Source organism: Babylonia areolata, chromosome 11 (assembly GCF_041734735.1).
Source record: "Babylonia areolata isolate BAREFJ2019XMU chromosome 11, ASM4173473v1, whole genome shotgun sequence".
NCBI lineage: Eukaryota > Metazoa > Mollusca > Gastropoda > Neogastropoda > Buccinidae > Babylonia > Babylonia areolata.
Window position 1 is genome coordinate 35,790,224 of NC_134886.1, and position 26,706 is coordinate 35,816,929.

The 26,706-nt window shown below is 40.3% G+C and overlaps 1 protein-coding gene across 10 annotated transcripts in view; it reads right to left on the minus strand.

The window, feature by feature from the left end:
- Window positions 1-26,706, minus strand: part of LOC143287697 (uncharacterized) — a 68,265-nt gene that overhangs the window by 38,776 nt on the left and 2,783 nt on the right. The window contains exons 1-4 of one of the 10 annotated variants that reach the window (XM_076595906.1): window positions 25,086-25,254; window positions 23,726-23,947; window positions 4,859-4,992; window positions 3,931-4,044 (exon numbers count right to left, since the gene is read on the minus strand). In XM_076595906.1, the coding sequence (XP_076452021.1) occupies window positions 3,931-4,044; window positions 4,859-4,992; window positions 23,726-23,771 (294 nt within the window). In that variant the 5' untranslated portion in view covers window positions 23,772-23,947; window positions 25,086-25,254. The other 9 variants (XM_076595907.1, XM_076595905.1, XM_076595910.1 and 6 more) reach the window with 9 other exon arrangements.

Genomic DNA, 26,706 nt, shown 5'->3' on the forward strand with positions numbered 1-26,706 from the left:
CTATCATCATATGTGCAACATCATTGTCAAGGGCATGGACAGATAATCTTTGAAAGCATACATCAAAGGAAACAGCACAAAATGCACAGAGACAACAAAAGTCTGCAACAATGCCTGTACTGTCAGGACACATTACCATCACTATGTAGCTTAAGAGGCAAGTCTGTCAACACACGATGTACACAAATTACTTACTCTAGGTTTGCATGTTACATTTTGAAACTAGTCTTCCTCTTGATATTTTGATAGAAGTATTCTGAAAATGTTTAGCCCTTTGACTCCAGAAAATTATTTCAATTTGTAAAATTTGCCCCCAAACATCAACTTTCATATAAAAAAAAATTCAAATAATGCTAAACACACACACACACAAACACTATAATATACATATTACTACACACAATAACTGTTATAAATATTACAACACACACACTAACACACACACATGGTACAAAGTGTTTCAATTTAAAGCCTTCATCTAGGGGTTTAAAAGAAAATGAAACACCCAAATGAACTCTTCAAGCTAAAATATTGGGCGGCGGGGCGAGAGGTGGATGGGCTTCTCAGCCCACTTCAAACATGACCAAAGAGTTCTCAGCCCACTTCAAACATGACCAGAGTTCTCAGCCCACTTCAAACATGACCAAAGAGTTCTCAGCCCACTTCAAACATGACCAAAACATACTTATTATGGTGTATACTGTAACCATAAACAGGATAATCAGGAACACTGATCAACACCAACACTTCCTTCATTTTCCAACCGCATCAAAACTGAGCCAAAACGAGCACAGAAATCGCTTCACACACCCTTCAAGGCGGTCGCCATTTGTAGACAAAATTCCACTGATCAAGTGACCTGCCCAACTGTTAATTATGCGATGACCCCTGAACCACAGGTACAACCACAGTAAAAAGTGAAAGGTTTAACAAGAGAGGCAAGGCCTTCAAGACTCACCTGTGATACACTTTAAAAAAAAAAAATTATTGATCGTTAAAATGTGTTCTGTATTTGTTATTATAAAGCTTTGGGTTAAAAGAAAAAGAAAAAAGAAAAAAAAAAGTCCTAACAGCAGATTCGAACCCTGTGCGTTCGGGTGAGAAGAAACTGTCTTACCCATTACACTATCGTGACGCCTTAACTGACGTTCAAAAATATAATATTTAAACATGCTTTTTTAAAGGGCGATAAATCGACTGTGGTATTCGCAGTGAGAACGCTGTTTAAATCATATAATTTTGGTTATCTTGGGCATTCAAAAGATCTTTAAGGGCAATTAAAAATTCTTTTTAAGTCCGCGATAAAAGAAACGTGGCTATCGCTGCAATCACACTGCAACATTTAGCCGTTTTCTCTGGATCTAGATAGATGTACAAGTTTAGTTACACCCGGTTGACACGGTCGATTCAATTTCTCTTTTATGTTCATTATAGTTTTATAGTTTCAAAGTTGATATAAAAATTGATTATTTTGTTAAACTAATAACATGTAGAGCCAAGTACAAATACTTCTAAACGTTGTATGAAGTGAAAAGGACTTCATTTTGAGAAAAGTCAAGATTGGAAATTTTTACGTTTCATCAATTCAAGGGTATTAACTCTCTTTGTTTATTATTTTTAACTCTGAATTCCGACTGATTCTGTGGATATTTTTATGGCAGTTTGGGGAATAATCCAGTAAGTGATGAGGTGTTCACAAATCTTTCTCTGAATAAATATTTAACAGTCTCCTTCTCCAACTTTCCATCACATGTTATCGTGTATTGTCAACTGAATATAGGATTGAATGGGCAGGTCAACAACTTGAAACAAAATGGCGTCGTTCGCGTTCGCGAAGAATATGAGCATGCACTTTGAATATGTATAAATATGTGTACACAATTGATTTTTGCCCATGACCTTCAGGGCTCAACCAACAGATCTATAAAGTCCACTCGTCATATTCATATTAGTATTTTCCAAAAAAAGACCACTTGGGCGAATGAACATAGTGAAAGCCCTGTACACTGAGAGTAAAACACACAAGCTTTTTATGTACTGAGTATAATTTCAAAATGTAATGTTTAAGATGAGAAAGATCAGTTTAAAGCAAATTAACCCTTTCGCTGCCAGGAAAATAAGATTTAAGTGAAATCTATCTGCCAGGGTTTTTTCACACAAAAAAAAAAAAAAAAAAAAAAATTTCAAAAAAATCTGTGCTCTTTGTTATTGGAGAAAGACCCATAAAAAAATATATTTTCTGAAAGGTAAATAAATAAAGAATACAAAACATGTGATGTCTTCCTATTTTATATATTTTTTAGTGACATGCTCAGATGCTGTTGTTTTGAAATCAGTGTTTTGTTTTTTTTGTCACATTTTCAACTTATTCATTACAAACATTAGTCAGGTAATTTGCACTAAAATACGATATTTTCTGGACAAATGGCTATTTGCACACACAAAATCATACTAGAACAACCACATTAAAAAAAATAATAAAAAGAGATAGATAAACAATGCACTGTGGCTTCTCCAAGTGATAATGTGGATGAAAGGCCATGCCCCCTCAGTCTTCACCCCCCTCCTCTTCACCCCTCACAGGGTCACTTTATCCAGTTCTCATCAGACCCCGTTGGCTGAGTGCCAAGAAAATCACTCACTGTGTCCTGCTAATAATTCAGTCACTTTCTGTTGTCTGCTAAGGTTTGTTCAGCTGGCATCACTCACTGATAGTTGTATCTTGGCCACTACTTGATTGCTCCCTTTATTTTCTATCAAATCGTCCTATAAATGTTTATCACTGTCTTCTTTGAATTTATGCTTCAATTCTTTCTGAACATCAGCTAAAGAAAGAAATCTTGGTTGATTTAATTCGCCACGATCGCATGTCTTGAGCACGGCGTCACTCCGACATTTTGTTGAGCGAGCGAGGAGAGGAGCCATGCAAACACTGCAACCAGTAACCCAACCAAAACGTTCAAATAAAGGACTGCCTCATGACGCTGATGGTGTTTCTAGCTATGAATAGAATCTAGAAAGATTCCCCAAGCTAAAGCTACCAGCATTTTTGTCAACGAACTGAATGCAAAGCAGGGAAAAGTCAGAATATTTCGATGACAAGTTATCTCGTCACTGTGGCAGTGAAGCGTACATGCTTGCCATGACGAGTTATCTCATCATAAATCATAGGCAGCCTAGGGGTTAAACCCCCTAGCATTAATTACAGATTAATTTCCCTTTTTTACTGTCTGCACCAAAGACATGCAAAATAAATATAACTTCCATGCTTAGCAAAAGAAGTTCCTGTCTGAACAAAAAATGATAAAATTGACTGCTCTTGTGTCAGAATATCAGATCAAAGTGCCAAGTTTAGAGAATAAAAAAATATATAAATATAACAGTAAGTTCAGTCTGCATATAATTTGGCTTCTTTTTTTATTTTTTTAAATTTTTTTTGTGCCCATCCCAGAGGTGCAATACTGTTTTAAACAAGATGACTGGAAAGAACTGAATTTTTCCTATTTTTATGCCTAATTTGGTGTCAACTGACAAAGTATTTGCAGAGAAAATGGCAATGTTATGTTTACCACAGACACACACAGACAACCGAACACCGGGTTAAAATATAGACTCACTTTGTTTACACAAGTGAGTCAACAAACCATGATGATAACTTCCTTATCATACTATTCATAGTAAAATGTTTAACATACCATGACCACAACTTCCTTATTACAATGTTGGTGCTCACCAATGAAAAGGTAGGCTGGGTACAGTCACAATAACAACTTCCGTAGCAGTCTACTCCCACTATTTCTGCAGCTGAGTAATCTCACTCTTTGCGTGTGTGCATGCATGTGTGCGTGCGTGCGTGTGCATGTGTGTGCGCGCGCGCAAGACACAAAATGTGACACACAGTAAACTGAACACTTTCAACATGCCACTTACTCTTTTTAGTTTTCCAAATGTTCCCTGTGGGTGTTCTTTCTTGTAGAATTTCTTCAGTCGTCGCATCTCTGGTCGTGTCATTCCAATTCCTTCCAGATCTTCCTCTTTCACGTACTGCATCACACAAAGTAGGCTATCTTTACTAACATGAAATCAGTGTGACCCTTTACTAAGATGAAACTATAATTCTACTGTGTCTACCATCCTGACAATACCAAGATCTGTCACGTTTAGTACACTGACAAATTTAATGGTTTACCAAACAAACAAAAACAACTGACAATTATCCTGACAAAACTACAGGTTTATCATACCGACAAAACTGCAGACACCATCCCTACAACACTATAGGTCTGTCATCCTGACAAAAATACAGCAAACTGTACAACATTATCATGACAACATTATAGCCAATATAGGTCTATCAAATATCATCCTAACAAAAATTATCTAGATCTGCCATATATATATATATATATATATATCTACCATCCTGACAAAAATTATCAGGTCTTGGTCTACTATCCAGACAAAACTGTCTAAAAAGTATGTCATCCTGACAAAACCATATTGGTCTACCATTCTGACAAAACTATATGTCTATCACAGACAAAGATGCGAGGTCACTAGATTTCTTTCATGGTTTGGTTGTTTTGCACAGTGCATGACAAACAAACCACAAAAGAAAACCAGTGGTCTTCCATAGTTTTGTGACAATCATCCTGACAACACTTTAGTATACATGGATGTCTTGGAACATCCCACAACGCAAAAGCTTGGTTCTTGCACCCATATTACTGAGAAAGTGCCAACAATCAATTTTACAAAGAATGCACACACACTCACAAAGACCCCCCCACCCCCCGCACACACATACAAACACACACGCAACACATGCACAAACACACACACAAACACGCACACGCACCTTGAGATGCTCCACACAGGTGACTTTGAGTTCATTGCGGAGCGCAGTCAGGTAGTGGGCCAGTTCAGCCTCTGCCAAGAACTCTGCCAAGTCCATGGTGTTCAGGGCTGCCTGTCCTCCCTCTGCGCCTGCTCCTGCCAGCACAGCAACATCACACAGCATTTATTAGTCACAGAGACACACTTCATGAATGTACAGTCTCACAATGACTGTCTAATACATCATAGAAAATATCACCAAGGTCTCATGGTTTGCTGGTTCTCCCTCATAGAGAACACACATCATGGGCAAAGCGATAAATATATCAGCTGACTGGACAGAACAAAGAAGACTGTGTGAACTTATCAAATTTATAAATAACTTTCACAATACCACATTTGCTAATTCTGGATAGGAACTGGAAAAGGTTGGAGACAGGGCAGTAGTTTTATAGACTGTTTTGAATTATGAGACGGTCTCCACAGCAGCAGATTTGCACAATGCCATGGCTGTCTGAAAAGGAACAGCGATGGGAACACAGCAAAGTACTATTAGGCTCAGGACTGACATGACAAGATGAGAGCAGGGAGCTGATCAAAACAATCCAGCAGCAAAGAACCAGAAACAGGGTCAAGAAAACATGTAGCTTTGGCTTGGGCATTGCATTTGCCTTTTTCAGCGGATGTTCAGTGACTTGCTTAACTCCTAAGTGACCTGAATTCAGAGTTAAGGGAAAGGTCAGAACATTCCTTCAATACATGAACTAAGCACAGTATGATTGTCAAGTTCAGTACCCATGTCAGATATATATCTTTCCGGTGCAATAATCACCAAATGGTTAGCTGAAAGTTAAACATTCTTCCTCCATCCTCTCTCTGCTTTTGTTTCAGTGGTTAAACATGTATCATATATTATATAACTAACTGTGTGGTAATACTGCATCCAGCACAGAACATTAGTCAGTAATCAAGTATATGATACAGACTTTGTGTCCTGCCTCACACACACACACACACACACACACACACACACACACACAGACTGACAGAGTGACTACCCTCTTCCTTTTCTCTGCACTATCTTCTTCCTGTCACACAACCAGTTTGCTCTCTGATGTGATTCAGTCACACAAGTGTGTTACTTCTGTCTTGCTCGCCCTTCCATATTATGTCATCAAGCAGACATGTACGTGTGCACAGACACATCCTTTTACATGCATCAATATACTGATGGTGTTAACACACACACTTTTCTCATTAATTAATGAATTTATGGTCCTGATCTGCATGGATTGTTAAAAGGATCTGATAGTTTTTGTACATGTTTATATCAAATATGCATACACACATGCGCGCGCTCACACACACACACTCACTTAGTCTTTCAGTATTCTTCCTAATCCATGCAAACAGTGTGCATGTTTATAAATGTAGCCAAGTCCTCAGCTGATTACAGATGACCGTGGCTCAACTCACAGCACAAGCTGAAAGCTGAGCTATAGCAGATGCCTTTTCCATAGCATGCCCACCGCCAGTCTTCAATGACTCACGCAGAATGTGGGACGCCATTCCGGGTTTGATTGCAAAGCCCCTTTTAAACAACTGCTCCTAACCATTTATTAAATCAAGTCTCTGTATCGTTTGCTGTAATATTGTATTTGTTGTGCTTGCAAACACACTTTAATCAGTTGGAGGCATGTTTGATTTCAGTTTAATCGTTCATCAATCTAAAGATTTCAACCGACGCTAAGCTTTGGTCATTTTGTCCTCGTCACACAACCACTCCACACCTAGTGTCACTGTATGCCACTGGGTGCGCTGAAACTTGTGCTTCTGACAACCCATATTTAATTAAATATCTTTTTTGTTGGATCAGTAAACTGCAAGTATTATATACTGGCAGAATCATCGCAATTCCATCTTTAAATCTATTCCATTTGTGTTTGTCTACGTTAAATTGTTTTAACACAGTTTATTATTTTCAGTGACAAGCTCACTAAAACTGACCCTTTTCAGGTGACTTAAATTAAGATTATAAATTCATCGTAAATAATCAATACTTTCATTTTATACCCATTAGAAAGTAGGTACTGAGCTCTTTCTTTTGCGACCTATCTGACGTAAATCGGTTCAGGAATCATTCTGAAATCAATCATTGAACACCTTGTAACAAACATAATGCTAATCAAATTTAGGCGGATTTGAGCCGATTCGCTTCACGGGCCATGCTAGCGTCATTGCAGATCACTTTACTTGCATAAATAGACGGAGTGGGTGATCACTGGTCACTTTTCCACCTGGCCAGTCACTGGCTTGAGCCTGCTCTCTCTCTCTCTCTCTCTCTTGCTGTGTCACAAGCAGTGTGTGTTGTGTGTGTTCCCACAACGGCTAGTGTCATCACCAAATCACTTGCACTGTTTTCTCTTTGTCTTCTCTTATCTCTTCTTCTTCACTTAACTCACTCGTTGCCATTGTCCGCATATGCGGACATCATCGGACAAAGCGTTGGATGCCAATGTCCGCACATGCGAACTTGGATTTTAAAAAGTCGTGCTGTCAGAGTGACGCGTCGGATGCGAAAATCAAAAGCAGATGTGATATCTTACGTCACCTCTGGTCAGCTTTTCATTCACTCACGCTGCGTGTGTGTCGCGATAAGGTCAACCGCAGTAGATAACAAAGCGTGCCCCCTGTCAGCTTTGTAAGTTGTTCGACACGGTCGGAGAGGTGAAATGTTACTCAGCGTCGAAGATGCTTTGGAAATGATCCAAACTGAAGGCTCTGATGTCGAAGGAGATAATGTTGATTCTTCGGACAGTGAATTTGAACCAGATCCTGATGAACTAGAAATAGATTCGGCCGCTGAAGATAGTGTTTACAATGGAGAGGAAAGTGAGGACATGTGCCAGCAGATGAGACAGACACAGACGACGAAACCACTGAGGAAACGGACGATTTTGCAAGTGTTTTCACCAGTGATTGGACTGACAATTTTTTCCTTTTTCCCTCTTGCACATCCCTTCACTGGCACACCAGGTTTGTCAGCTGACTGGCCAGTCAACACCCAGCCAGTTGAGTTTTTTTCTTTGTTCTTTGATGGCGCAATGCTGCGCAGTATTCGCGATCAGACGAACTACGAACTACGCCAGAGAAAATCTAGCGGAGCACACCGAGACGCCAAACTGCCAACTGGTGTCCAAAATGTGGAGTTCCACTATGTGTGAAGCTGTGCCCAGGACTCAGCATCACCTGCCATGAGCTTTTCCACTCAAGACAAGACTACTGTCGGTGATACTACATCAGGCTTTTGTGTACAGTGAACTCCTTTTTTTTTTCATTATGTAGAGACAATATTTTTTTTTTTTTTGTATGTGTGAATTTCAACTTTCTTCACCACCTGTTCATACTTCATTGCATGCACTAGGTCTTCAGTTCCTCAAATAGTGTCAGAATGTGATGTGGAACATGCTCAAGGGCACTTGGTGTACCTTTCTGATGGGTGCAAAAATGCTAAAAAATACACAAAATATGGATGCTGCGATCAACATCAAGATGGTGAGTAAATACTTTGATTTTTTGCACACATATGGAACAACATTCCTTGCATACATATACTAAATATCAATTGTCAGGGTGTTTATTTGTTGTTGTTTTTTACAATTTTTTCCCCATCCTATACAACCCTGGGTTTTCAGGGATTGGCAAGGGCAAAAACTCTTGGCATGGAGTGAGTTAATATTGTCATAAAATAATAGAAAACTCTTTTGTGACTGGCCTGCTATCTTCTTGTTCACTTAATATTGTAATAAAACAATAGAAAACTCTTTTGTGACTGGCCTGCTATATGCCCCTGGCCTGCGCGTGGAACTTTTCTGTCCTTTAGTTTAATTCAGTAAATCATCTATATTTTTTTTTGGTACCATCCCTTTCTTTAATGATACCACTCGGTTCATAACACAGTTACATAAATAAGTATAGCATACACATACATTCATGCATGTGTGTGTGTCCATGCACTTGCATACCATTATGTGCAAACATATGTTTTGTTATATTTACTGAAATGTGCAAATGATTTCTGTCTTCATTGTTTGCCTATTCATTAACTCTCTCCATACGAACGGCGAAAGAGACGACGTTAACAGCGTTTCACCCCAATTACCACCATCAAAATATTGCAAGCGGAAGGCTCTTATACTGAAGAGGTGAATGTTGACAAACAATACCACAATTCTGACGACAGAAGCTAAAGGTTGGGTCATTGAGACACCCACTGGACATCCGAGGGGTCTGTGTAGAGGAGAAGAGAGGGCTGGCCATACTGAGTGAGTTAAAAGAAAACTAGTTATTATAAAAAAAAATTTTTTTTAATTTAAATTAATTTTAAAAAAACACCCAACTTCATAATGTGAGCTCACTGAGCTCCCAAAATTCTGTTTGGAAGTGCTGGATAAGTGTTCTATAAAACATTATCGTCATCATTAGTCATTTTTTTGCTACATTTGCAAGACAGTCATGGGAAGAACTTTACCAGGTGATTTCTTTCCTTGGTGCATAAGTGCATGCTGTTGATTACTCCACGAAAACACAACAGATTTTCCACAGGACGACACTGCACGGGGACTCATTGATAACGGCTTTTCTTCACTTTCAGGAATCATTGTCAGTGGCTTCTCACTAATATTCAAACTCATTGGCGACAGTTTCCCTTTACTTTCAGGACTCCCTGAAAATGGCTGGCCACTGCCTTCAAGACTGACAGAAAAAGGCTCCTCTCCACTTTGGAGGCTCCCAAAAAACAATTTCTTCACACATCCTGGCCTCCCTGACACTGACTTCACAGAGCTGTTTTCAGACATCATCACTGATGGCAGCTCTCAACTAATTTATAAACACTAACACCTTTTTCAACAGTATCCTTCATTTCCAGAGTGTTTTACAGATGGTTCCAAATCATTTTGCTTTTATTTACAAGTACAATAACAGCATCTTCTAAGCATTTCCGTGGTCCTTTCCCCATCACTGCTAAAAACTGACTCACTCAGTCACTGTCACTGTCAGATTTTAGCTGCCTTGAAGTTGGAGGCCAGGACAAGCAATGCCCTGATTCACTGTCTTTGTACAGCAGAACTTTCTATATCAATTTCATTAAAAACAAAAGTGATTCACTGCACAGCCAATTTAACAGTAACACCTGTACTGTTAACGGTCCTCACAGCACCCCATGATAACATCAAAAGGTGCTGTAATCGTTACACCTGTGTACACAACTGTTCTCACAGCCCCTTTGATAGCAGGTACTGGAACTGAACTAAACATCTGTGCACAAAATGTCTTCGCAGCCCCCAAGAATAGGTGCTGTTAACTGCTACACCTGGACACAACCGTTCTCACCATCAAATGTGACTGCATTCTTAGTTCTATCAAAACTGTTGAAATTCTACAAAGTCCTAACAGCCACACACAATGACAGGTGTTGTGAGCCTGCATTAAATCTGTACACAGAAGTCCCCAAAGCCCTATTTAGTCACAGGTGTTCCACACGTATGTAACTAAACATTCCAAAAGGCAGCAGCTCTGATGTGGGCAGGTGTCACATTCAGGTATCCAGATTCCTCTCTTGTCTACCCACCCAGTGGCTGCTGGCTGACCGACTGACCTGACCATTCAACCAGAATACCATAGACCACAGGCACTTGAAAATGTCAAACTTACTTCTGTTACTTTTTTGCTTTAAACATCATAATTTGTGCATGCCTGACACTTTCAATAGCAACATTCCTAACACACAAAACAGTTTATCTATGTCTTGTTTAGTATCATATTTTGTCAAGATGGTAAACTCTAACATCAAAAGTTGACATGGCTGATGTCCAAGACAAAGCGATTGTTTCTTTGTAATCTGTCCAGCAGATACTCTTCACACTACAGGAATATCATATCAATTTGGACACAAATTTGTTACAAGAATAGGGAGGAATAATACTCCACACAGTGACTGAAAAGACAGTTCAGAATTTTTTTTTTTATAAATAAATTACAATTCCCTCTTCACAAAAGACTTAGCCTGCAAACATTTAGTCAATATGATACTCTATAAGACCTAAAAGATTCAGAATTATGCAAGGACTATTTCTGAAGAATCAAAAACAAACACGAAAAGAATTATAAATATAATACAGTTGTGTGGCTGTAACTGAGTCAGAGTGACAGCACACAAAAAAGGATGTGACACATACTTTCTCTTCACTGTACAAACAAGCAGCAAGAGGAACTGGAAGAAGGATGGCACTCCCATCCGTCAAAACAAGCCTAGGTGATCTTTCAACAGCCAACCAGGAGACAGCTCACGTAAACAGAGGTAGGGGGAAAAGACAGCGAGTGGAGACAGTGACAGACTGAAGGAGGAGTGCAAGGACCTATGTCAAGGTCTGAAGAAGTCTACCTATACATTACATGTATACATGTATCCCATGTGTCTGTCTCTAAGGGAGGTGTGGCGGAGAGGGAAGGTGGTAATTAGCATTGTTGATGCAGGCGACCCAAGGAAACCAACACTATTCCCCTTTTTCCACACTGTCACCCCACACCTCCAACGTCTTCGTAACCCCACTTTCCCACCCCCAATTTCCTCCCCTCTGCTTCTTCTCAACACAACAATGTGACCTCGGTGTCCCCTTTTCTCCACACTTGTGGCCATTGTATAGTACTGTATCATGTGTGTGCCTATCCTTTTCACTCTACATGCCTATCCTTTTTTGTAGCATGTGATCCCCACTCTGCAGGACTCCCACCTCCAGCCTCAGTGAATTGTCTGGCTTGACACAATGACAACTCCTGCCCCCCCCCCCCCCCCCCTCCCCCCCCCCCCTCCTCTCCTCCTCTGTGTTCATCTTTGGGGAGGGGCTGCGCCCACCTGGACAGGGGTACAGAACAAAGGACACATGTCCTGAGGTGGATAGAACAAAACTGGCAGAACAAAACAGGACACAAGTGTCTTGGGACAGGAGGAGGGACCAGAGGACACTAGTAATTCACACAGGTCACTAATATCCTGAGACAGCGAGGTGGGGGTGGGGGGTAGTGGAATAAGAGAATACTTATATCCTGAGATAGGGTGTGGGGTGGGGGATCCATGGGGAAACAGATCTATACCAATGTTGTGAGACGGGGAGGGGACAACACAGGAAACCAATGTCCTGAGACAGAGGGAGGGCGATGACAGGACACCACTGTCTGAAGACGGAGGGAGGGACAACACAGGAAACCAATGTCCTGAGACAGAGGGAGGGCGATGACAGGACACCACTGTCTGAAGACAGAGGGAGGGAGGGACAACACAGGAAACCAATGTCCTGAGACAGAGGGAGAGTGATGACAGGACACCACTGTCCTGAGACAGAGGGAGGGAGGGACAACACAGGAAACCAATGTCCTGAGACAGAGGGAGGGCGATGACAGGACACTACTGTCCTAAGACAGAGGGAGGGAGGGACAACACAGGAAACCAATGTCCTGAGACAGAGGGAGGGCGATGACAGGACACCACTGTCTGGAGACAGACGGAGGGAGGGACAATATAGGACACCAATGTCCTGAGACAGAGGGAGGGCGATGACAGGACACCACTGTCTGAAGACAGAGGGAGGGAGGGACAATATAGGACACCAATGTCCTGAGACAGAGGGAGGGCGATGACAGGACACCACTGTCTGAAGACAGAGGGAGGGAGGGACAATATAGGACACCAATGTCCTGAGACAGAGGGAGGGCGATGACAGGACACCACTGTCCTGAGACAGAGGGAGGGAGGGTGACGACAGGACACCACTGTCCTGAGACAGAGGGAGGGAGGGAGGGTGATGACAGGACACCACTGTCTGACGACAGAGGGAAGGAGGGCGATGACAGGACACCACTGTCCTGAGACAGAGGGAGGGCGATGACAGGACATCACTGTCTGAAGACAGAGGGAGGGAGGGTGATGACAGGACACCACTGTCTGAAGACAGAGGGAGGGAGGGCGATGACAGGACACCACTGTCCTGAGACAGAGGGAGGGAGGGCGATGACAGGACACCACTGTCCTGAGACAGAGGGAGGGCGATGACAGGACACCACTGTCCGAAGACAGAGGGAGGGAGGGCGATGACAGGACACCACTGTCCTGAGACAGAGGGAGGGAGGGCGATGACAGGACACCACTGTCCTGAGACAGAGGGAGGGCGATGACAGGACACCACTGTCCGAAGACAGAGGGAGGGAGGGTCAATACAGGACACCAATGTCCTGAGAAAGAGGGAGGGCGATGACAGGACACCACTGTCCGAAGACAGAGGGGAGGGAGGGACAATACAGGACACCAACGTCCCGAGACAGAGAAAGGGGAAGACAATACAGGACACTAATGTCCTGAGAAAGAAGGCTGACAGAGGACAATGTCCTGAGACAGAGAAAGGACAACAAGGTTTTTCAGTCAGATTCTTATGTGGGATTTCTCTCAATAACCTCACCAGACTCATGCATGGATTTTATGGAATTATTTTTTCAAGTGGTTTCTTGCAAGAGTTGCTTCTAATCTTGTGGATTATTTCTCTGCAGTTGGCAGGCAGGGACTGCTAGCCCAAAGAGTTCCCAAAGATCGAAAGAATTAAACAGCTGTTGCTTGCTGTGGCTGTATTCAAAATCTGCTCAAGAAGCTGAACACTTTGTGGAGCTCTCATCTAGTTTTCACTCTTTTGTCTTGTCCCTTTTTTCTCAATTTCATTATTACTGCACTCCAGTTTTCTTTAAAATCAAGCTCTTTTCTTCCACAGTAGCTTTTAACTTTCACTTCTTCAGTCTTTGTCTTGTTTCAACTGGCTGGAAAAAAAAAAAAAACTTTCTGAAATGGAGTGCATACATGGTGAAAATCACTGGACCTCATGACTGCTGGTCATGGAGGAAGTCATGGCTAAACAGCCACTCCACCAAAGAGGCGTAAAAATCATGGTTGAGGAAGAGAAATTCAAGTGCCTGCCTCAACATCCGACGAAATAGAGGATGCAGAACCTAAAAAGGAATCATCTCAAGCGCAGTACTTAGCTTCATATGAAAGCAAGAGTCTTGACAGGGTGCACCAGGCTGGCCTGCTACCTCTACAAGCCAGCTAATTTCCTGTGACAAGCAGCAGCCATGGAAAGAAGATTTTAAAAATCTCCACATATATATCCACAACAGTTCCTCAGTTGGCCTCAGGAGACACCCAGGATGTTAGTTGTTACATCAAAAGTGCCCTCACACTGAATATGAATGCTGAGAAGTACCCAGAAGAATCCTGGATTCATGTGTACACCAACAGCTCAGCAACTATTTGTATTTGTATTTCTTTTTATCGCAACAGATTTCTCTGTGTGAAATTCCGGCTGCTCTCCCCATGGAGAGCGCATCGCTATACTACAGCACCACCCTCTTTTTTGTATTTTTTCCTGCATGCAGTTTTATTTGTTTTTCCTATCGAAGTGGATTTTTTCAACAGAATTTTGCCAGGAACAACCCTTTTGCTGCAGTGGGTTCTTTAAAGTGCACTAATTGCATGCTGCACACGGGACCTCAGTTTATCGTCTCATCCTAAGGACTAGCGTCCAGACCACCACTCGAGGTCTAGAGGAGGGGGAGAAAATATCGGCGGCTGAGCCATGATTCGAACCAGCATGCTCAGATTCTCTCGCTTCCTAGGAGAACGCGCTACCTATAGGCCATCTCTCCAACTAATGCTATGACTGATAAAAATGCAAGCATACATGTGACATCTCCACAGCAGATACCTACTGGGAAACACACTCCAACTACTCAGCTGAAACTCAGGCTCTCATGCAGGCTGCCGCCATGGTTCTAGACTCAGAGTGACTGCCCCCAAGTTGTCTTCCTCCCTGATGTGCTGTCTGTTTTGGAGGCCCTTGCAGGAGACAAACATCCTCACCTCATGGAAAGACTCTAAGAAGTTGCCAAGAGAAGACGAGTACCAGATGGGTGCCAGCACACTGCTGAATCACAGGCAACAAAGCAGCTGCAGATCAGCTCACCAAACTCAGAGCAAGAAGAAGTCAACCAGAAAATAGTGTTAGCTTTGCAGGGAAGAAGACCCTCATGAAGGCAATGCTCAGACCGAAAACCATGAAGTATACATCAATGTCTGTAATGCTGGCAACAGGTGGCAATCATAAAATTATGAACTGGCCAATGCCGTCTCAATCAGTCAATGCCCAACTGTTCAGGAAGATGAAGCTGGCACCATCTCCCACCTGCTCCTGTGGTCCCAAAGACATTATAAAAACACCATGAGACTTGAGCTCTCTTCTTCCATCCAATGACGGAGTTTCATGCCTTTTTTATTTTCTATTTTCATAGATTTGTTCTTGGTATCTTTGCATTTGCCAGTTAATCAACTGCTATGCATGTATTTCCAATTAAATCTCTCGTAACCCAAAATTGTCATGCATGCCTGATAATTTTATGTTTTGTGCCCTCTTCAGATCATCATGCTTCCTATTTAAATGCTGGCTTCAAGAATACATGCATGTGTATAACAATAAAGGCATTGTGTTGTAAATGTGTAAGCTTGCATGATAAAGTTCTATCAGAAACTTAAAAATAACCAAGCTGCAGAATATCATACCACTTGACAGTTCACAGCATTCATCCAATTAATCAGTAAATCAAATTGTGTCAATGCTTATTTAAATAAGCATGTATGATCTACACACAAACACAAACACACAGTTCTCTAAATGAGAAGTGACAGACAATAATAATAATAATAATAACAACAATAATAATAATATGCAGGCTTCTATTGCGCAGTACCCCATGTGAAATGGGGCTCACCGTGCTTTACAATAAGATATAATATACAAATTTAAGACTAAGTGACATAAAAATATGTATAGAAAATAAAAGAAAACAATAAAATAGACAAAGAAGCTGAACACCCTGCAGAGCACATCAGCTGACATATTTTTTCTTATGACATTTCAGTAAATAAATTTCTCAATAAATATGAAATAAAGCCTTTTCACTCTTTTTTTTTTTTTCAAAATCAAAATCAATGCTTTCTTTACAATTCATAATGCCATCAACCAAAATAAATGGTCTTCCATCAAGATAGTTGGTGTCAAACAAGAACCTCTGAGTCTAAATGAGCTGTACTAATGGCATGTGAAACCAAAATCAACACTGATAATACGCAATGACAACTATATTCTCTCAAAATAAGTAGCTGTAGCTACAAACTTTTACTTTCTGGGAAACACTACCGATTGTGAAACAAAAATCAACACTGATAATACGCAATGACAACCATATTTTCTCAAAATAAGTAGCTGTAGTTACAAACTTTTACTTTCTGGGAAACACTACCGATTTCTCCAACTGAAAACTCTTAGAACCCAAAACAGTTTTATTCCCCAGTCAATTCATTTTGTGTATAATTAACTAATCTTAATCCACGAACACTTTTTTTTAAATTTATAATTGGTCCCTGTGTGTGTGAGTGAGTGTATATATATATATATATATATATATATATATATATATATATATATATATCTGTGAAAGAGAGAGAGTGGAGAGGGAGAGAGAGAGAGAGAGAGAGAGAGAGAGAGAGAGAGAGAGTGCATGGGAGGTGGGTTTGCGAGCATGTGTATGGGTGTGTGCGCATGTGGATGTGCGTGTGCACATGTGGATGTGCGTATGTGTGCATGTGTGCGTGCGTGTGTGTGTGTGTGGATGTGCAGGTGCACATGTGGATGTGCGCGTGTGCATGTGCATATGTGGATGTGCGCGTGTGTGCATGTGCACATCTGGATGTGGATGTGTGTGTGTGTGTGTGTGTGCGTGCGAGTGCGTGCATGTATGTGTGTGCATGCAAGCTTTGAATTATATTTATATACTATACAGTGTATTAATTTTAGATACTGATGAATAGCCTGGTTTTAATCATGTACATCTTTGTTTTAATTATCCGTTTCTTTTCTCTTACTATGCTCATTGCAAAGATTTTTGTGATTATTGTATGAGACTAATTAGTGATTAGCATTAACTTTGTATTGAAACACTGCATGCTTTTTATGTACATTCATGCTGAATGAAGATGAAAGTATGTGATCATTACATCATACATCTACATGTGTATGATTGTGATCATTGTAGTAAAGGTTCCCATCAACATAGCATTTCAGCATTTTTGTCATACTGAATGACTGTGATTCTCACATATTGTTTGCGGAGCATACACCACACATGAATTTTCTCTTACTGAAATAATATGTAGATAGATAAAGTATTCTGTATTCTGTATCATCAATCATGTCAACACTGAAAGAGAGAGAGGAGGGGGGGAGGGGGCTGGCATGTGAAAAGGGGGGCATCAAGTGTCTTCCTCATGCTGCATATTTTTTCTACAATCTTTGGCAATGAATGGGCAGAGGGAAGGGGCAGATCACTGAGTATGCAACATCTACTGCCCACATATGAAACACCTCAATAGGCCAGACTCAAGAACAATCTGTTCTTTTCTCTTGATATTTCTTTTACATACTGTGTATGTGAACACAATAAACTATAAAGTAAACACATGAACAGTGTTCTCCTTTCTCTTAACATTTCTTTCACACGCACACTCCTGTGAACACATAACTGATAATAAAGTTAACATGATATAAATGGGGCAGACTCATGAACTATCTGTTCTTCTAACCACGCACTTTTCTTTCACATGTGAACACAACCCAGCCTTTCACTCCCACCACCTCTGACGTCACTCAACACAAACCACTCTTTGTGGACAGCACAGCTCTACCCCCCTTCCCTGCCTGTGCACTGCCACCTCCACTTTCAACAGGATGCACGCAAGCACTCTCACACGTGAACACACACAAACACAACACACACTTTCAACAGAATATATATACACAAGCACACATGAACACACACACACACACACACAAAATGGGAATGGAAGAAAAGGATAGATCTCCTTTCACAATTATTTTTTTGGTCTAGAGGCGCTGACATTCACTCTCACTCACAAACTTGCAAAGTGTGGAGAGGTAAAGACTGCAGGGCATGCACTGCACTGCACTACACACTGCCCGCAACTCCTCCTGTCCTAGGTATTAGGCATACTGAATGACTGACCTAGAAAAGAGGATTTCATCCAATGGATGCAAGATTCACATGGAATACTTGTTTGTATAGTTGTTGTTTTTTCTCCTTCTCCCAAAGGCATTGGCAATAAAACATTCTTGTAATTTTATGATAATTTTTGCGTCTGTGACTTTTTACAGAAAACCAAGAAAAGAAAAACTGGGCTTCTATGTTAATTTGTCTCAAGACAAAAACCCATTCTGTTTAAAGTGAAGACAAAGTCAGGGAGCCCAAAGAATCTACTAGGCATTTAAGGTGAATCATCATTGTGTGAAAGGATTTTCTCCAAGAGCTTCTTTCTACCTCAATGGAATACACTGTCACTCCCCGACTGTCCCACACTAAAGTGCATGTGGGTTACTTTGGTCTCTCCACTGATGCAGAATAATTTGGGATTCTGTGTCATCAGAACAATCAGTATATATATATACACAGGTGATGCAAAACTTTGTCAGTGGAAGTCAGTACTGCGGTACAATATAACTGGGGATAAGTTGTATCATCATCGTCCAATACTGGACAATGCATTATAAATGAGGATACTATCAACTATGTCATTGGAACAGTATACCGATGCATTATAACTGAGGAAACTATGTCACAGAAACAGTATACTAGCATTATAAATGAGGATACTATCAACTATGTCATTGGAACAGTATACCGATGCATTATAACTGAGGAAACTATGTCACAGGAACAGTATATTGATCAATGCAGTTATAACTGGGGATACTGTCACTGGAACAGTACACTGATGCAGTATATATGGGGATACCATGTCACTGGAACAGTACACCAAAATGGAAATTCTATGCCACTGGAAGTATGGAACAGTACACTGACACAAAAAAACTGGGGATACGGTGTCATTAGAACTGTCAACACTTGCTGTGCTTTCTTCACTCAGACAGGGAAATTAAAAATTCATGTCTATCCCTCCATCAATAAATTATCTGGATGAATTTTCTCTGGTCAAGTGACTGAGACAGCACTAGTTTGCTTCCCTATCCTTATCCAACTCTCAACTTTTCACTGAAGAAAAATAATCTGTAAATGTTTTTACCTGTGTTCAGTTCATTATATATAGTCTATTACTATTACATATCAGCAACTGTGCCAGACTCTCTTCAGCCTTTCACGATCTGCATAATCAGTTCTCATCAGTTTAGGAAGTTTATCAAAATATTAGTAAAAGTTTCATTAATTTCCTTCCATATGATGAACTGATTCGCTGTCACAGGTACTGCTAAGTCTAAGACTCCCAGCCAAACAAAAAATATTTACTTACACTAGTTACAGTATGTAACAATGTGTAGTGCTCACTCACTTGCATTATGTCTAGCACTAGGAAAACGGAGAAAGGGCACGCAGACGGGCCACTCCCGTTTATAAATAAAGACTAGTCAAAGAGAGCATAATGGTTATGATGGAAAGGCAGACAAAGCGCCGATCCAGCTAACAAACGAGAGCGACAGGCAGACTGCAAGGGCCACAGACACAGTGAAAGAGACCAACAACAAAACGGCAGACCAGCAAAGCTCTCTACTCCAGCCATTTCCTGCCCCCTCCCCCTTCTGTGTTGTACAGTGCTGGGGGTTTCTTCCTCCTCACTTCATCTCTCTCCCCCTGCAGATCTCTTGGCATGCTGCCCACAACTTGCACCAGTGTAGTTTTGAACGGACTCTATAGGAGTACACCTCGGCTGAGTTCACACACTTGTGTGTGGAGAGAGAGAGGGAGTACTAAGAGTTTATTTGTGAGTGAGGGTGGGAGGGGCACTAACTGCTGTGAGACTTTGGCAGTGTGGTGTGTGGTGTTGTAGGGCAGTGGTGGGGAAGAAGGAAAGGGGGAATATGTATAATAATAATAATAATAATAATAATAATAATAAATGCCATGAGATTAGGCAAGAACTGTAGACATAGCTTTAAGTATTAAATGAGGAGGGAAAAGAAAAACTGTGGGATCAAGCATCAACTGTCATTAAAAAAAAAAATTAATGAAAGTATTTTAAAAAATAATAAAATTGAAACACATCAAAGTAAAGAACAGAAAAATATAAATGATAAGGGATGAAGCATTTTTTTTATTATCAAAAGAGGAGAAAAAAGAAATGCCATGTATATGTCTGAGCCAGAATGTTTAATATGGCTTTGTTCATTATTTGCTGTTGATGGCTGATCAGTCTTGTGACTGAAACTTTCCTAAGAGAGAGAGAGAGAGTTGTTGTTAGAGTGAGTAATGTATTCTAGTGTTATTCAACAATGCATTAATCATAAAAATCAAAATGATTGAAAAAAATATTTTAAAAAAAAACACACAAACTTTTCAACTTATATACATCTATCTAAATATATAGTATACAGATGTATGCTATACATGTTTCTTTTATCATCTTTATGAGCATTTATGCCTAATCTTGAAAATAAGCCCTAGACGTATTTTTCCACTTGTGTTCGTTTCAAAAAGTATTTCATATCAATTTTAGTCTTCTACACACCTCTGATAACATACAGTTTATTACTATGTCAGTTCTACTGCCGGTTGTGATGGTGGATGTACTTCCCTATGTCAGCTGGAGCTACACTTTACTGCTGTCTAAAACCTCAGACTGTATGGGACCCAGCACAGTTTACTGTTGCTATGTGTACTTGATCACATGTGAGCCTGATGCTGAGTGAAGATATGGTAGTTTACAGCTATGTCAGCTCTCCTGTTGATGATCTGGTGCAGTTTACTGTGTCAGCTCTCCTGCTGATGATCTGGTATAGTTTACTGCAATGTCAGCTCTCCTGCTGCCAAACTGGTACAGTTTACTACAACGTCAGCTCTCCTGCTGATGATCTGGTGCAGTTTACTGCTGTGTCAGCTCTCCTGCTGATGTTCTGGTACAGTTTACTGCTGTTGTCAGCTCTCCTGCTGATGATCTGGTGCAGTTTACTGCTGTGTCAGCTCTCCTGCTGATGTTCTGGTACAGTTTACTGCTGTTGTCAGCTCTCCTGATGATGATCTGGTACAGTTTACTACGATGTCAGCTCTCCTGCTGCCTAACTGGTACAGTTTACTGCTATATCAGCTCTCCTGCTGAAGACCTGGTACAGTTTACTGCTGTTGTCAGCTCTCCTGCTGAAGATCTGGTACAGTTTACTGCTGTTGTCAGCTCTCCTGCTATTGATCTGGTATAGTTTACTGCTGCATCAGCTCTCCTGCTGATGATATGGTGCATTCTACTGTGTCCACTCTCCTGCTGCCAAACTGGTAGTTTACTGCTATATCAGCTCTCCTGCTGATGATCTGGTACAGTTAACTGCTGTATCAGCTCTCCTGCTGAATAACAGTACAATTAAAACAGACTGTGTCAGCTCTGCTGATGGTAGTCTTGTACTGCTGTAATAGTACATATATGTATATAGTACTATATGTAATAGTACAGATAACTGCTATATCAGCTCTCCTGATGATCTGATACAGGTTTCTGATGTGTCCATTCTGATGATTATCTAGTACAGTTTACTGCTATCCAGCTCTGCTACTGGTGATCTTGATCAATTTTTTTTTCTTTTCTTTTTTTCTTTTAGTTTTTAATAGGTTTACTGCTATACATGTCAGCTCTCAAACTGATGATCATCTACATACTTGATAATCTGCATGCATGTGTTGTTCATAAACTTTGTCTTTTCAGACAAAAACTTCAGGTTGAAAGGGGAAAGGGAGGGGGGTATAATGAACAGGAAAAAGTGGCCAAATTGTATACTGTGTGTATGTTTGTGTATAAATATATCTACATACATGTGTATATGTGTATGTGCGCATGTGTGTTTGTGTGTGCATGCATGTGCAAGAACGCATATAATAAATTATGTGTGATTTCCCAATTATTATTATTTTTAGACCAGAAACAAGAAGAATTAAACAAACCCTGACCATGAAAGTACCTGATTATGGGACTGTTTGTTATGAAGGAAAAGTTATAGATTAAGGCTGGTGATGCACAGTATTATATCAATTTATATGAACAGCCATGAGCACATGCCATCTACAATACAGGCTATAAATATGTGCAATCTACAAAGTGCAAGTCTGGCTTAAAATATCAAGTGCCATTCTTCTTTTTTTTCTTCTCTGATCACAGTAACAGTACATTAACAGCTGCATAATTATAAGTGAATAAAATATGATAAACCAGCATGACATCAACTTGATCAAGTTTAGAGAACTAACCACTGATTAATAAATCAAAATTATACTTGAAACCAATGCCCATAAATTGTCTAAGAACTGAATCAAAACAGAATTTAGGTGAATGATCAGAGGGCCAATCTTTAAATAAATGTAACAAATAATTTGTTATCTAACTACCAAAACAGAACATTATCAATAAATGTAAAAGAAGGAAGATACTGATAAAAGATGAAAGTAAAACAGTGGAGACTGTCCAATCTTTAATAATGCATAATTTGTAATTTAACTAACAAAGAGCATTATGCAGAAGGAAGATGTACATGAACAGTATAAATTATAAATTAAAATGCAAAAACACATTCTCAAACACACACACACACACGCGCGCGCGCGCGCGCGCACATGCACACATACATGACCTTATACACGTACTCACCCACACACGTTTAGATTTTACTTACATATACTTTATATCGTGAGATGCGCACACACGCACACACACACTCACCCCAATGCTAATGATCACAACACCCTGGTATTTTGTATTAATGTAAAATTGATTATGATACCATTATCAATAGACCAGTATTCTAAACAACCTTTTTTTTTTCTTTTTTTTTTACCTTTGTATGTATATATCATTATATATAACAACTTTTTACTAGTTAAGTACTCTTGCCCAATGAACTATCAACTGAGCCCCTTACACCTAGATAGCTAACATTCTTCAGTCACACGTCTGCCTGAATAGAGCTGGCGGAGATCAGAGTGGAACTGGTTTCGCTCTGGAACTAAGCATGAATGCAAAAATGACGTCACCATAGCTCCTTTTGTCATTTTCAAATCATCAAATCAATATAAGCTTCAATTCAACTTCATAAGAAGTTAATTCATACAACCCAAAAAGCTTAGAATGGGATATATCTCAATCGAAAGTCCCTTGACTACTGCTTATTTATAAGCTTTGGTAGACTGGCCAATTTAAACACACTGTGTTAGTGTGTCTACATGCATTGGTAGATTGGCCAATTTGTATACACTGTGTGTACATGCATTTATAGTATTATACAATGCATGCAATGCTGCATAAATATTTTTTTTTATTAATCATAATGCACATGAAGCACATGTGTGGACATGTTATTTATGTGCAAACAGTGGGGTAGATAACTGAATTTATGGACTGCATACCAATAATGACAATACAGTACACGGCAGTCTTTGGACAGTATAAGCTGTGTATATATATATATATATATATATATATATATATATATATATATATATATATGCATGTATGTGTATGTAAATTATGCAAGAGAAAAGCATGAAATGATCAATTTTCTGTGATGTCAACTGTTAGAGTGTTTGTATTTTTAAAACAATCTGTAATTTGTATGCAGTCAAAAGACACTTTTCAATGAACTTGAAAATCAAATAATGGTGAGTCTTGTACTGTTGTAGTAAACATTCTCTGTTTTGTCTTCTTCACAGCTGAATCATGCATTACATCACTCACCTTGTTTCATCTCTCTGGACAGACGTGCTGATTTACGGGACTCCATTTTACTTTTGTGGAGAGGAATGTCCGAACATTCACACTGACATCAAATGCCACACAGCACAGCACAGCACTTGATTTGGTTCACAATCACAACGACTGGTGCTTGATGCGCAGTCACTCTAAAGTCTAGACTGGCATGACTCACTCAACACAGTCACAACAGCTATGCTTCTAGTTCTAATAGCAAGCAAACAACAGCTTGTCAAATGTGAGGGCACACACACACATAAATCAAAAGAAAAAAAATCTTTATCAACATGCACTGGAAACACAGAATCCAATCACTGATCTATATGGCAAATCCATTTTCAATCATAGCTTATGATCAGCTGTTTTTAAATTCCATTCAGCTCACAAATTCATCAGATGCCTGCAGATGGGACAGTATAAGATCTGCAAAATTAGATGTACTGTGTCACTGGTACTGATGTCTTACAAGGTACTGATGTCTTACAATAATAGCTAAAAGTTGTTAAGATAATGAATTCTCAGTGTATAAATCTTCAGTGAACATTCACCAAACATTTGTACAAACTGATACTGATAACTGATGCTCTCTATGTCAAAGGTTGCTCTGATTCTGACTGAACTATATATATTTAGTAAACTAGTCTATGGAACAGTTTAATGTTTATGCTCCTTTAAATGTTGAAATTTATATCAGGAAATGTCTAATTCTTTATGCTTTTTTCACTCTGGCTACTTAACAAGTCTGTGGACTCCAATAACAACAAAATTCTAGCTGAAATCAAAATAAGGAATATTGTTTAGCAAACTGACACCCCAGCTAAAGATCTCTCTCAAAGCACTTGACGACACGGAATGTCAGATCTATTCTTTAAAACGTTTGGTTATCGTCAAATGACATGATAATATTCAGAAAAATACAGCCATCCCTGACAATAAATTATGACATTTTAACACGTCTCTTCCCGGTCGCCACTGATTGTACGGGTGCTCAAGTTAAATATTGAGTTATGCAGATGATAGATTCTGTGATTCATTCATGCACAACAGTTGAAATCTCAAGCAAAAAGTAGCTCACATCGACCATCAGGATAGTTACAAAAGCTGTGAGGCCTTGGGCAACGATTCAAGAAAAAACAGTACATTATGTTAAAGATTCTAGGATCTCAGAAGTGGTCGGCCGCAACATGTAGTGGCCTTGGCATTCGGGAGAAGGTGCAAGGGACGAAGGTGCAGCAACACCTAAGCTAACAAGTAGTCTGGGAATAGTCTGTCTACACACTGAAGAAAGTACGAAACAAAACTTCACACTTTCTGACCGCGACAGAAAACATGCCGTGACACTTACCAAGAAATTATCGCTAGAATTTACCGAATAACACTTTATCTATTCTCCGATCCCGTCTATGACTCATTGCATTCCACGTGCATTGGGCAAACAGCACTGGATTACAGTAACTCGGATCTTTGTGCTTCCATCAGACTTTCACCGGATATCGACTGCTACAGGGGTTGGGCTGCCATCTGACGGCAGTGCACTGCGGCAAACGAAGAGGTGGCAACTCCCTTTAGAAGGCAACCAGCGCGCGGAGTTCAGAATGGCATGTTGTCCAGTTGACTCTTATAAGTTGTTTTATGGAATATACTATGCCCGAAACTACGCATTATACCACCTCTGTGTTCGAAACTTATATAATACGAAAACAAAGAAACAGAACCAGAATCAGACACTTTTGATATTATGAAGTATCAGTAACGATTGACAAGATAACTCTGGATGTCCGTCTGGGAATAAAGATGTGAGAATGTACCAGTTTAGTGACTGTGTAAATGAAACTAAGAACTCAAGATAGAAACGACCGACAAAAGTAGACACGTTTTTGTTGCTCTTTTATAAATTTTAAAAACATGACCACCTAATACCCTGTATCAATCAGTCCAGATATCAAGTCCACCTATCAACACAGTTATACCATGTCGCAGAATGAAAAAGGCAAGATGCTTGCCAGAGAGAAAAAAACAGCAGACGTGCATAGAATTAATGCTTTTAATTACTGCTTTGTTTTCTTTTTTCTTACTTTTTTCTTCTTTTTTATTAGCTTATTGACTCACTTGTGTAAACAAAGTGAGTATGTTTTAACCCGGTGTTCGGTTGTCTCTGTGTGTGTGTGTGTGTGTGTGTCTGTGTCCGTGTCTGTGTCTGTGTGTCCGTGGTAAACTTTAACATTGACATTTTCTCTGCAAATACTTTGTCAGTTGACACCAAATTAGGCATAAAAATAGGAAAAATTCAGTTCTTTCCAGTCATCTTGTTTAAAACAATATTACAACACCTCAACACTCCTTCCTTCCTCACACCACAGCACTCCTTCCTTCCTCACACCACAGCACTCAGTCCTTCCTCACACCACAACACTCTTTCCTTCCTTCCTCACACCACAGCACTCCTTCCTTCCTCACACCACAGCACTCCTTCCTTCCTCACACCACAGCACTCCTTCCTTCCTTCCTTCCTCACACCACAGCACTCCTTCCTTCCTCACACCACAGCACTCAGTCCTTCCTCACACCACAACACTCTTTCCTTCCTTCCACACACCACAGCACTCCTTCCTTCCTCACACCACAGCACTCCTTCCTTCCTCACACCACAGCACTCCTTGCTTCCTCACACAGCACTCCTTCCTTCTTTCCTCATACCACAGCACTCCTTCCTTCCTCACACTACAGCACTCCTTCCTTCCTTCCTTTCTCACACCACAGCACTCCTTCCTTCCTCCCACCACAGCACTCCTTCCTTCCTCACACCACAGCACTCCTTGCTTCCTCACACCACAGCACTCCTTGCTTCCTCACACCACCGACAGCACTCCTTCCTTCCTCACACCACAGCACTCCTCCCTTCCTCACACCACAGCACTCCTTGCTTCCTCACACCACCGACAGCACTCCTTCCTTCCTCACACCAC